The 13,826-nt window shown below is 39.5% G+C and overlaps 1 protein-coding gene across 1 annotated transcript in view; it reads right to left on the bottom strand.

The window, feature by feature from the left end:
• The window catches only part of LOC106959198 (sodium/potassium-transporting ATPase subunit alpha-1), a 31,545-nt gene extending 18,843 nt beyond the window's left edge, over positions 1-12,702 (bottom strand). The window contains exon 1 of the mRNA XM_015051595.1: positions 12,498-12,702. Within this exon, the coding sequence (XP_014907081.1) occupies positions 12,498-12,509 (12 nt within the window). The 5' untranslated portion in view covers positions 12,510-12,702. The remainder of the gene's footprint in view (positions 1-12,497) is intronic.
• Between the last annotated feature and the right edge of the window lie 1,124 nt (positions 12,703-13,826).

Raw genomic sequence — 13,826 nt, 5'->3', positions numbered from 1 at the left:
TGTTTATGGGTCCCCTGAAGCTCTTGGGGGCCTGATGGACCTGCTGACTTAATTTGGATTAAACAGAAGTGCAAATTTGTTGTTTTTAGACTAGTTGTGGGTTTAAATAGCATTTCACTCGAGATCTTTTCCCATAACCTATAATTAAACAGTAATACTTTTACATTTCCTGTCAACTTAACATCTTTTAATACAAAAACACGGTGGGCCGCCTCGATGCCCTGACCACCGGGCTTAGCAAGTTTTCTGGGGGAAACCCTGCATTCTGTAATCTAAAAGTGATGAGTGCTGGGGGCGATCTGGGTTTTGAATTGACTTCTGCGTCTTTCCTATAGAAAGTACTCCTGGCCACGAGCTTTTGTTTTTCGTTGTTCGTCTCCTCTGAAACAGTTTTTAATAGTTATTGCAGTCATTCACTTTGTGTTTGCTCCAATTTATTAGGAAACAAACCCTGGTTCAGTGGCTCTATGCTCCAAGAAATACCTTTTGAATATATATAGTTTCACAAGAGAACCATCTGTTTAGTTTTTGAACATCAGCAGAATTATCTTGCAATCTCAGCCTTCAAAGGATAAGAAAGTTCAGCTGAAAGGAACCCTGATAGATGAACCATCAGGGTTCTTTGAGTTTATTTCATATTTTAAGTAAGGCTTTTCTCGTCTCCCATAGAATACAGAAACACTAATTACACTTGAACAGATAGAAAATATAGAAACTGGGTTTCCCTCCAGGTTTTACTTGTCTACCCACCAGACTGACAATCGACGGTTTATTTTAAACAAGTTTTTTTTTTTTCTTAACACCAGTAACAGTGACAAGGAAGACAGATTAAGCTAGGTTTATAGTTGATATCCAGGGCGAGAGGGTGCTAGAACCGCATCCAAATCATAATTCCAAATTATGATACCTGCTCATTTTTGTAACTTCTAACAATTTTAAACACAAAAACACAGAGGCCCCCGATGACATACCACTCTAGCGCCCCCTACCTCCAGACTCAACAGGTTTTTTGGGGGAAACCCTGATTCTTGTAGGATGTTAAACAGGCATTGACCAAGTCAGCTCGAAGTCTCAGAGTGACGATCAGTCTCGAACATCAATGCTTCATATTGACAGAAGGTGGTGGAGCTTTAAACTAAACCATATTCCTTCAACACTGAAAACACTTCCGGCTGGTTTGTGATTATCTGAGCACTTGACAACCACAAAGCGACACTCGGCCTCTTGTCTGTCCCTGTCCCCCTGCAGTCCCCCGCCGTCCCCCTGCTGTCTCCCTGTAGACGTCCTTCCTTATCACCAGCCGTCCCTGCAGCTGACAAAGCAACAAAGCCTCCAACACAGATCCTCCTTCCAAGCAGCTGTGACGAAGAAAAAGAAACATTTTTTAGTTAACTTTATTTTGATGGCTTGAAACTGACCCCTGGCCTATTTAAAAGAACCTTTATTTCTCCAGCATGAGACAATTAGCTCGCTCTGTTTGTCTTAACACCTCCAGCCTATTTCTTACACTGCAATAAGACCACTATAATGAGCTTAGAGTTGCTTTTAAGGCGGCAGCAGATGGTCGGCCAATAAACTGCTTTGAGAACCACTACAATCTTCAGAGGTTTACATGCCTCGTGTTGTCACATCTAAAACTGGAAAGCCAAGTTTATTCTCCCAGTTTTAGCAACAAGGTGGGGGATATCAGGATCCAAATGGGAGGGGGCATCTATAGAAATAAAGTCAATCATTTCAAATGATGGTAAATAATGGTGATTTCCATTAGAAGTGGACAAACAGCATCATTGAGGCAGTTTGTTGTTATGATCTGGTGTAAGTGGCTTATGGCTCAGAGTCACGTTGCACCCCCTGGTTGAACCCACCTCAGCCCAACACTTCACTCACTCCTGAGATCTTTATTATACAGTCATCATCTATTGAGTAGTCGCAAAAACAATTGTGAAATCCTGGAGGGTGAGTCCACTGGAGTAGAAACCACAAGATTCGCTGTAGATCTGAACTGGACTGAACTCTGATTGTTGATGTGAATTTACAAAAATATGAGACTGCAATATTATTACAATGACAGCTTGGATCATAATCTGCATTTTTGTCTCTACTGACCTTCAACAATACAAATAGCCCACCCATCTCACTCAGCTTCCTAAATTCCATCACTAAGGTCACCATCTATTATAGATTACATTAATTGCATAATGCTGAAAAAGATAATTTTCAGAGCAAAATCCAGACAGATTTCCAGACTTTTCTTTGCAGTTCATTTTGTATCATCTGATGCTGTCTAAAATGTAGTCCTGTGTTTTCATCCGTCGGTTCCACCATGCTGTAACAGGGATCAGCTACTGGTCTGGTACAGAACCAGTGCTTCCACCCAGACCAACTTAAATCAGGTCCGTTATGGATCAGAGTATTCTAACGCAGTTTTAGTTTAGTTTGTAAAAATGTCTGAATCCAGCAGATTTAGGGCTTTGTTTTGGATTTCAGACTAAATTTAGGAGGCAAACATCCAGTTAATCTAAGTTTAGTTTACAGACCAAAGGGAAGTGAAGTCGTTTTCATGTTAGTGTGAGTTGGAGAGTGAAACACCAAATACTGGAGGAGGAAATGTTAAATCAACTAGGAAAATATAAGAAAGAAATTAGAAAAAAATCCCCATTTTATACTTTTCATACTTCTGTAGACTTGGTAATTGATGAAAGCAAATATACTTTTTATGACTGCGTTGGGACCCTAGATATTGCAATAATGTCTCATGTATTGCAAACACCAAGAATGTTGATCCAAAAACACAATTCCCTACAAAATCCTGACATCCGAGTTCTTGTCTAATCATCACATTTAACCTTTGACTTCTGAAGTCACATCAAATGTCTATGATGAACACCTGACAACAAGACAAGAGGCAGACTGCTACAGGAGACTCATCCTGCTTACCCCAGCTCTTTAGTCAACCTCAGAATTTGATGTTATAACACTAGAACTTTCTCTGTGAACCCGTCTCTATTGTGTCGGAGTGTGGGTCCAAGCAGAGTCAGTAGGCAGTAGTAGTAGGCAGAGGCTGATGGGAGCCAGAAGCAGCAGATGCTAACATCGATCAGGAGTTGAGGCTCATCAATAATTCAGCAGCTAACAGGGAGCAGAGGTGTGAGGCTGGTAGCAGGGGGGCAGGGCTAGCGGAACACCAGTGGACTGCTAAATGAGGCAGCTCGGCTCCTGCAACCATGTTCTTCTCTATTACTTATTTGGGCGACAAAATGACAAAATATGGACATCTGTCCTCGGCCCAGTCATGGAAAATGCTAACTAATATTGTTTTTCTAGGGCTTCAGATGACAGAGTTTCCCAGAGCACCGTGTGTGATCCAAGCTCACTCACACATACATACAAACACCCCGGCAGGCCAAGCTGGGAAAACACTGGGCCTGATCTTTGGCTTGGGACTGCTGAGTGCCCTGGGGCCCATCATCCACATGTTGACTGGATCAAACCTGACTCATCACATTCAGATGATTCTACATCTGTTGCAGTGCTCTCTGCAACAGATGTAGAAAGAGAGAAAGAAAGAGAGAGAAAGAAAGAAAGAAAGAAAGAAAGAGAGAGAGAGAGAAAGAAAGAAAGAGAAAGAAAGAAAGAGAAAGAAAGAAAAAAAGAAAGAAAGAAAAAAAGAAAAAGGATGGATGGATGGATGGATGGATGGATGGATGGATGGATGGATGGATGGATGGATGGATGGATGGATGGATGGATGGATGGACTTGGTAAAACTTGTATCATTTCTCAGAAAGAAAGGAAAGAAGGAAGGAAGAAAGGATCGATGGATGGATAAATGGTCTTGGTAAAACTTGTATCATTTCTCACTTATTTCTGAAATGCAATCAGTCCAGTAATGTTACGGATTAGCTCCGAAAACTTCAGTAAAATCCTTCAAAGACATAAAGAAACAGTTTGGTTTTTCAAGCAGGCATTTACCCTGCAAAATCACAAAACCCTTACCAAGTAATTTTGCTCCACTTTCTACTTCAAATATCTTAATACACTTGAAATAAGATACAACTAACTTACAAATAATATTTAATCAAGATACAAGAGCTTGTTTTAAGTCAATAATTCTTTAATACTTATGTGTTTTTAAGTTACAAAATCTTTAAATTTGGCAGGAAATTTGAAAATACCACTTGATAATTATGTGTTGTTCAAAGATCGAAGATTAATACCTGAACACCAAACAAGTCTTAAAAAATTTAAACATTTTAAAAAGACTTAAATAAATAAGCAATGCTTAGCCTGGCAGCCCGCTAGGCTTATAATATACTGAGGAAAACCCTGTTAAGGAATTATTGACTTAAAGCTAGCTCTTATATCTTGGTGAAATGTTATTTGTAAGCTAGTGTAGTTGAAAAAAGGTCAAACGAAGATATTTGAACTAGAAAGTGGACCAAAAATTCTTGGTAAGTTTTTGTTTTGTGCAGGTGAAAAAAAAAAAAAAATCACCCTCCTCCAGCTTTCCCACAAGGAGGCAAGAGGTTGTTTTTGAACCAATCAGAGCCTCCATCACTAAAACAGATGTAAACAGTGAAAAACAGCTGAGCTCCACATTCAACCAGCAGAAGCAGAGCAGGCATGCTTTCTGCTCAGTGGCCTCCATCATGGAAACATTGCATCATCACTCCTTAGATGAAGACCCACTAAACTACAGTCAGAATAAAACTCATATTTATGTTAACCAATCACCTTCCAGGAACCAAGACCACAGAAATCCCCTCAAATCCTGAGTGTAATGCAGACATGTACCATGTGACGCAGTCCTAGTTAAACGGGACAGTCCCTGTGTGTCAGTCCCCTTTTGGTGCATGTTAGTGTTGAAATGTATGGATACAAATTTAGACCAAAAGATGCAAACAGCCAACAGCAGATTTTCCAAAATCTTCACATCATAAACCATTTAAACATGGACCAATAACACCAACTACACTACATAGGAAATATTTTTCCTAATTTCATAATCCTGCACAACCTGAAGTTGGTCTGTTACAATAAAGCACAGCAGCAGTCATGGTAGTAGTGTGAAAAGATGAAAGTTGAATAATTTAGTAATACACTATGCACTGGAGAAGATTTTTCCTCTACCAACTTACAACAGAAGAATTTGTCTTATGTTTTTACAGGAATCTAATTTCTATTCTGAACTTCGTTTTAATAGAAAATAGAAAATGAAACTAGAAATTCAGCTCTTAGATCCTCACCTAATCATAACAGAACAAGCTCTCTTCTGATTGGGTGGTTTTAGGAATGAAAACTGGGCCAAAGTTTGCATTTGGTCAATGTTGAGCAAAAAAGCATTTTGATTTTAAAATAGATAAAAAAAATAATAATAAAAAATTGGGGGAAAAAATACTATATTTTAAATGACTGGAACAAACAGATATAAGAGGTCATCAGTAGAGTTTATTCTCCAAAACCTCCAAAAATATACATACATTTTCTGCTTAAGCCTAGAATAATTTTGACACACGTGTTGCCATAATTTATGGAGCAACAGTTTCTCACCTGTTTTTGTACAATCACCATGTGGGAATAAAATTCAGACAAATTTATCCAATCCATTTTTTTGGTGTGTTATTATAGTCCAAATGTTTTCTTCTGCAGCGCTTCCATTAAAATAAGAGACAACATGGCCACTTCAGGAGAGTTGAGGAAAAGTCAGGAAGTTATGAGGATGTTGAGATGGTGACAATGTCGGATGAAAAGAGTAAAAAGATGAAAGACAAGAAGATGAAATGGAAAAAATAGAGCATTAAAGGAATGTTTTATCTTCTGGTGAAGTCTACTGTACTCCCAACAATGGCTCTTTGTGCAGCTTCCATCGTCCTGCAGTTACAGCACAGTTACCGGGCTCAGAACCCAGTTCATGTGACTGTTAAGACCTCAGGCATGTGGCCCGCTTCATCCAAACACCAACAAGCCATTTATTACTGGTGATCTGCCAATTTCAGCCACTCTGGTCTCATGATGCTCTTAGTGGAGATTACAATCAGAAATCCTTCATAATAATGTTAACTTCTCCAACAACTGGATTGTGTTGCAAAAACTCAACAGCATTGGACAGAAAGACGGGAATGATTCGGGTCTGGAAGATCAACCTGCTGAACGCTGAGAGTCAGAAGAAAGCATCTGCTTGGAGTTTTCAAAGCGCCTCACGTTTTCCAGGCAGGATTCCTGTTGGCAGCCCTTTCTGGTGCCAGGGTGTTCAAGCTGCTCATTGAACTGTATCCTGCTCACTTCCAACACACACCAACTCTGGGACTTCACCCGGTTGCTACCAACAACTATTACCCCTCCTCTCTGGATACATGAATGGACAGAATTCTCCACCTCCTTCTCTTCTTTCTTCCCAAGTCCACTCTCCCACATCTATCCCTCCATTATTCTCTCACTTCCTCCAACAAATCTTTTCTGTTCAAACTGTGAAAAAGGAGTGTGTTAATTTATACTGTTTAGAACTCTTTTCACGTCCTCTGCAGCTTCCAATTTTCCCTGAGCGGAACTAAAGTTGGCCAGCTTTCTGGAAACCTGTTGGAAAACTAAATTCCTACAAATCAAGAACCCAAATTCACTCTACCTTTATATGACTTTAACAGAGTTGACTGTTCTACAAGTCTCTAAAAAGAAATAATTGTTGCGTTTTCCATGCCAAGTTGTCCTTTTCCATTACAATTTTTAAATCTACCATTTCCAAGTTTTCCTCCAAGAGTTTGACAACCAAATATCCAAAAAAAAGAAAGAACAATACAGACTAATCAGGTTCTTGACCTCAAAGTCTTAAACTGCCTCCTACATTTTCAGGATGTGTGGAGAGATCAATGGATGAATTTGGTCTTTGAAGAATGAACCATTGTCTCTTTGTTGCTGCTAAAAGTGTAGGTAGTAAAAGGATTCATTCTAAGGGGGATTCCTGTTGAGGTTTTCTATAGAAATCCCAACGAGGCAAGGCAAAGAAGTAAAACAAGCAGTTTTCTAGAAAATCCAGAATGGGAAGAAGTGCAAAAGAGAAACTTGAAAACTTTGCTTGTGCTGAAAAACATGAGGTACTGAGAGTAAGCACTTTCCAAACCTTAAAGAATGGACAGACCTCTTGAACTGGGTTTCTAGGCAAAATCAGTCAGGTGAAAACATCCAGAAGAATAACCAGGGATGCACTAACAAATCAACTCCTTAATTTTGTAAGATGATCAATTGGTCAACACTTAAACATGAAATTGATCTTATCAACCAATCTCATCTACCTCCACAAAGGTCCTAACATCAGACATTCTGTTCTTCTGCTCTGACATGAGAGAAAAGCCGACTGACCTCTGTCACCAGGTCACATCTGACTGAGCAAAAGGTGAGTCAGATTTTTTTAACAGATGGGTTATTGGTCGGAAAACTTACGGTGCACCCCTAGGTATGACTGACTACTGGCTGTCTCTCCAATCCAAACTGAAAACACCATACAAATTACCAAAACAGGAGTTACAAAGTTGGATTGGTTGGAATGAAGTTCTTAATGTAAACTAGCCACTTTGCTTTTAAGAAGAAATGAACCTACAGACTCCTCCTGAGGTGGGAGTCCCCTTGAGATTTTCTTCTCAACTCCAGTTAGAAAAAAGATCAAGAGGCAGACCAACTGGATGCCTACTCAATCTGGACCTAGGAAGCTTTGATTGGAAGTACTGAAGAATGAATGGCTGAACGATGGTAGCTAGACAGATTACTTGAAAGGGAAATTCAAGAGTCACCATTAGTGGGGAACCAATCTAATCTGGGAATATCATCAGGTCTGCCAAGAAGCTTGAAAGGTTTGATTGCTAGAATCAAAACTTTGGATACTACAGTACGATAGTACTCTGTACTATCCAAAACTCTAGTCTGTGGAAAGACTGAGTACTATCTACAAAACAAACAGATTTATGCAAGGAGGGACAGACTGGCCACTGGAAGAGATTTCTGTTGAGGTTTCCTGTCAAGTTCATCTTGGAAAAGGTTAAGAAGCAGATCTAGCAACAGCTAGGAATACAGTCAAAAACATTTGAACAGGTTTAATTTAGAGAAAGACTTGTCAAAATACCCCATCTCCAAACCAATCTTGGGGATTTCTTGGTAAATTTATATGGGGAAAGGGTGAACAAGTGGATCTAAAGGTCAGATTTCCCAAAGGGGAGCCAAAAACATTGGCAGACTGAATTCACCTGGATGGATGGCTGGATTTAACATAGTAATTCCTACACTCTAAATCTAAATGCAAGCACTCTCAATTTAAAAGTATATTTCAAATCAATTTTATATTTAAAAACAAATTAAAGAAAGAAAACATTTTAAAGGCATTTAAATTGGAAATATCTAAAACTTAAACACTTCCTTTTTTTCTACCTCTTCCAATTGCCCTACTGACATTACTGAAGTTAGACACTATAGTTGAGTAGGGTTAGGGTATCACCTCTTGGATTCGTCACAGAACATTTTGAGCTTTTCATTCAGTAGAAGAGTAGAGGAAGAGGAAGCATTTTCTTCTGACATTCTGAAAGGAAATGTTCCACTTTCTGCTGAGCAACAGGCTTGTGGAAAAAAAAGTTTAACAAAACAAAAACTTCCAACTCAGATTGTGTGAGGAAAGGGGCAGAGATTAGGAGAAAGAGAAAGCAATGACTAGCGATGCAACAATCAGATGAATGAATACACAACAGTAAGGCAGCGGGAGCTACAGATGAAGGAGAAAAAGGAAATAAGTACACTGTGTTCTGAAACAGACAAGGGGCAGTGTGCGACAAAATCCCGTTAATACACGATGACTACCGAGCGGAAAGAATGTTAAATCCTTTAGAAAGGGGAAGGAAAACAGGTAGAGAGAGAACAAGGGGGTAAATGGACTGAAAACAAATAAATGTGAAGGTCCAGTCCCTTTGGCTAAGATTAGAGGTGGCCAGAGGGCTGATGGTCTGTCAGTTTACGCTGGGAACCCCCCTCCCCGGAAAAATAAGCAGCTGAAGGGCTTTAATCTGGAACATGTTGTTCTAAAGTTCCCTTTTTCTGTTTATTTAGCAGCTTGTTCTACTGTGGATTTATTTGTTCTTAACTCTGGAATTCAGAAACTACACACAAGGACATTTTTCATCAGCTTTCAACTGTACAAAAATACAACTCTATGAAGAAACCAAGGACATCTCTACATAGTTTTCTAAAACCAGACTGAATCATGAAAAATACTACAGAGATCAGGGTCACTGCAGCCTAGTATGGATTCTCTACAAATTCCAGAATAACATTTTTTATGGTTTGCTTTACAAAATATACCATTCAACCAGAGATCAGCTCCTGTAATTAGTTTGAGAGATCCGAGAAGCTCAACTGGTTTGACACAGTGACAGTTGGGAAGTTTTACTAACCATTAGGATAGCACTAAGAGTTCTATTGACTAGCTCAGGCAAGCTACACAAGTTCTTTCAACTGGCTCAGAAGAATTACACGAGAAACAAGTATTTTTTACCTGGAAAGTTAGCTTTATGAGCTACGTTAGCAGGTTCAGAGACTGTACCCAGTTCAGAGGTAACCCACAACACCATGGCCTTGTTCCGAGCAACCAAAGAAGCCCCTGTAAAAATAAAACTATCTGGTTCAGAGTTCCCATATAGCCAAGATACCAGTTCCATTACCTAGTCTGGAGCAGCTCAATAAACTTTCATAACAGGTTCCAAGAGCAAACATCTCAAAGTATAAGGCGCCATCAAAGAGTATCTCAATGAACACGACTCTAGATTATAAAGGGAAATAAACCTAGAAACATGCCAAGTTCTTTTCTTTAGTTTATCAGGTTTTCCCACCTGATAGTCCACTAGACTTGGTTTTATTATGAACCAAAGTTGCAACATTTGTTCCATTTCCAGCTGCTGTGGTTCTCTTACACACCACACAAACCCTTTGAAAAAGTTACCCCTTTCCTGTGGAGGCGCTGCACCAAGAACCGCATGTAAACCTCAGAAGAAGTCACTGAGTGCTACTTCTTTTTTCATAAAATGTAAACAAAAATAGAGTGGCATAAAATTTTTGTGGTTGTAGGATTTGCCTTTTGTCTTTAGTAAAAGACCACGAGTCATTTCTCCCACTTGTACTGGACTCTTGTGTTTGTTTTGATTGTATTCACTCAGAATGCCCTGCGCCATAGTCTGCTTCCTGGTTTTGGAGCAGTCTCTCGCCCACTTGCCATTCACAAATGCATTCAAACCACACCAGAATTCACCTAAACCAAACCAAGACCCAGGTTAGTGGGTGGACCAGAGTTTACTTTTTTGTCTGCATCAGAGTTCAATTAAAGATTCACACCTCCCAAAATGAATCAGACTTTCTAGGCAAGTGAACTAAAGTTGGATTAAAGTGGGCTAAGCAGGGCTGATGGGAATGCAGTACTTTGTTTTGGTAGCTAAATCAGGTGACTGATTAATTCTAACGCATTTCCATCCTCCACAGCAGTGTTTTCTACTGAAGCCAAATCCAACCTCGTCTAAAGTGCGACTTTGAATTCCCAGGTTGGTTAAATTTAGCACATACTGTAGGAAAAACAACAATCTTCACAAAAAAAGAAGGAAGGACTGAAAAATCTATGCGATTTAAACTCTTTTGAATTAAGTTGTGATGTATGAATTATTCAATAAATCTCCATGAAACCCTCCTTCTCTTACAACTGCTAAGCACTAGGACTGCAGCTTGCGTCACCCTGCCCTCATTTTGTTTCAGATCTTATCAGCAATCCACTTCACATCTTTCTAGCTGAAAAACGCTGTTGATTAACCGAGACGTCCAGCTGCTTGGGTTTAAAAATAGAAAATATTAGTTTAATCAGTATATTGGGAGGGTTGATGAACAGAACTATCCGCCCTTTCCCCTTATATCCATCTGCAGTCAAGTTCCTCAACAGTGGCAATGCGGCAACTGGTGCCTTATGTCTCAACCCCCTCCACCCATCTGCTTCACACCTCCCTTTCTAGAGCCCCCTCCAATGACGCCCCTCAGCTCACTTGGTTTAGTGTTTCTATCGCCCTGTGTTGTGGAGAGGGTGAGGAAACCGCAAAAAGGGCAGCGAAGAGGGACATCTCATATTTAAAACAAGGCAGAAGTCCAAAAAACGAGGATGTGGGGGTTGGGGCACATCGGAGGTCTCGTCATACATTTGCACTCAATAGCCCAGATCTCCTCAATTATAGCCAGACAAGTTCTCATCCTTCTCTGCAACAAGACAACCACCTCATCCACATTTGGCTGCATTTACCAGAGAAGAAAAGGAGGGGAAGCAGAGAAGGAGAAGAAGGGGGTGCTGTGGGAAAGAGGGGGGATGTTGGATGGGGGCAGGGCATGGCTTTCATCTCATATGGGAGCAAGCAGCAGAAGCCAAAAAAACACAGGATGAGAAAGCATGAAGACTTAGCCCAGAACGAGGAATTCCTTCTTCACATCTCCCACCAGACCGGCTGGATCTCGTCCCCCCGCCACCACCAGCTTCTCTGTCTCCTCATCCCCACCGGGGGTAAATTTGTATTCCGCAGAATGGCAGGGTGTGGCGGCAGAGATCAGTTTCATCTATGGTGATTTAAGTTTATGGAAAACGGACAGCAGTCGGTTTTGATGTAGCAGGATGGTCAGAGAAACTATCTGAAGGATGGAAATTACACCTAAAGACAAATTTAAGTCAAGGGGAAACACTAAACTGGGAAATTTCAGTCAAATAAAATTAAATAACGTTTTCATGACTGTTTTTTCCTCTATATGCTGTAAATAATCAACACTATAGAAAAGCAGTCATAGTCAGCCTCCTTACAAGGAGGACTCCAGATAAGTCTGACATAATGCAGAACCGACAAAAAAAAAAGCTGCAACAGGAATACACAAACTAAATCGCCTCAATGTTTCAGAGAAGTAAAAGGAAAAAAAAAAACTTGTAGAAGTAAGACTTGCAACATTTTAGGCGTCTTCTTCCAAGTTTAGCAGCCACTTTCAACATTTTTCACTTGAAAGGAGCACTAAAAGTTTTGCCCTCCACGCTTTACGCCCGTTATTTTCTCAATTGTAACAGCTTTTATTTCCACTAAAGCAGGCAAACTTTGACAGCCAAAGGCGGCGGAGAACATCCCGTTATGTAACCCGACACCGAGCAGTTTTCCTAAGTAGCATCTCTCCTCCTTTTCGGGAAAAAACGAAAACTTCTCAAACATCTCCAGCAGGCATTGCCTCAGACAGCCCCAAATGTGCTCAGTTTGAGGAGCTTCTAGTCAACGAGGCTTAAAACACGGAAACAGCGGGCATTTACACAAAATGTAGCTTATCTTTCAACACGTTGGTCTCCACCTTCTTTTCGATCAACATCGATTTACAGACACTTGTTAGAATGTTGTTTAAACTTTTAAACCGCCTGTTTATGAACAGATCCGCCTCGTTTGTCTTAAAAAGAAAAAAATATATATACTCACCCCTCTTCCCATCGTTGCAAAGATTATTTTTTCCCCTCTTCAAGTAAAATTGGTCAAATAAAACTCCGCCTTAAAAAATATATACAATAAAAAAAATCTATCAAAATAAAATGAACTCTTGGATGTGCTCTGTATTTGTTTTATTTTTTTTATTATTTAATCTTCAGCACGTGTCACTCCTAAGCACACATCCGAGCTCGCGAACCGCCGCGGCAGAACCTCTTATAGTCGGCGTTCCTTCCATTATGACGTTGACACCATTTGCCATGGTAACCCCCACGGAAAAAGGCGGGGCTTCCTCCATTTCTTTTCTTTTTTTATTTTAAAACCATGCAACACATGGTACGCATAACATCATACCATGTACTACTGCGATTTTCAGAAGAAAATAAAGGTCCGGGGTTTTTTTTTTTCAATATTTGTTAGAGAATTAATTGCTCACAGCTTGAGCGATATTCCAGTTATTTATTTTGTTCAAAGGGCTAATTCAAAGATTGAATAAATACAAAAAAAAAAAAAAAAAATCAGTACAGAAAATTCATTATCAAAGACGGCAGCTGACTTGGAATGTATAGTCACTCAGCTCAGCATCGTAGCTGAAATAGCTGATTGGTCAGAGATCTGAATCCAAATATGTGAATGGAAAGTTGAGTGGAAGAAAAAACTGGGTTAGACAAAGCTGTTAAAAAGACAGGGGTAATCACAGATATGAGAAGAACCAAATCCTGTCCAAGATTCAAGGGATGGTCTGACCAAAAAGAGAAGGAGACTGTTGCTTATTGGTCCAAACTCTTCCTGTGAGATTTTCAGTATTTGTGACTATTTATTTTTACAGCATTTTCAAACAAAGAACAGAGGACAACGTGATTTAAAGCCAAAGTGACTACATTAATTTGAAAAAAGAGACCCTTTTACCATCTAATAACCTCTAATAACCCATAGATTGCTTTTGGGTGTATGAATGTTTTGCTAATTGGTTGTAAAAAACTAAAACCTTCAAACTAAAGTGTTTAGTTGATGTGTTTTAAAATTACAATAAATCTTAAATTTAGACATGAGATGTAAAAGGGTAAAACAAAATTTGACTAGATTTTTATTTAAATGTCACACTATTACATCCTCCAAACACCAACTTGTACTACAGTATTCATGACATCATTGCCCATATATGGAAGACATCCAAGATATATGACGAAAACTGCAGAAGTTTAGAATGTAGAAGTTACATTCTAAGATGGTCACAGAATGAGGTGTATGTCCAGGAACAAAATAACTGACAGATGTTTTGTTGGTGGCTTTGTTTTTATTATTTTACCCATAAAAAGTAAA

The sequence above is a fragment of the Poecilia latipinna genome, unplaced genomic scaffold (genome assembly GCF_001443285.1).
Source record: "Poecilia latipinna isolate Pla-1442-1.1 unplaced genomic scaffold, P_latipinna-1.0 Scaffold1055, whole genome shotgun sequence".
Lineage (NCBI taxonomy): Eukaryota > Metazoa > Chordata > Actinopteri > Cyprinodontiformes > Poeciliidae > Poecilia > Poecilia latipinna.
Note: the sequence above shows the minus strand (reverse complement) of the source record. Positions and strands in the feature narration are given on the sequence as shown.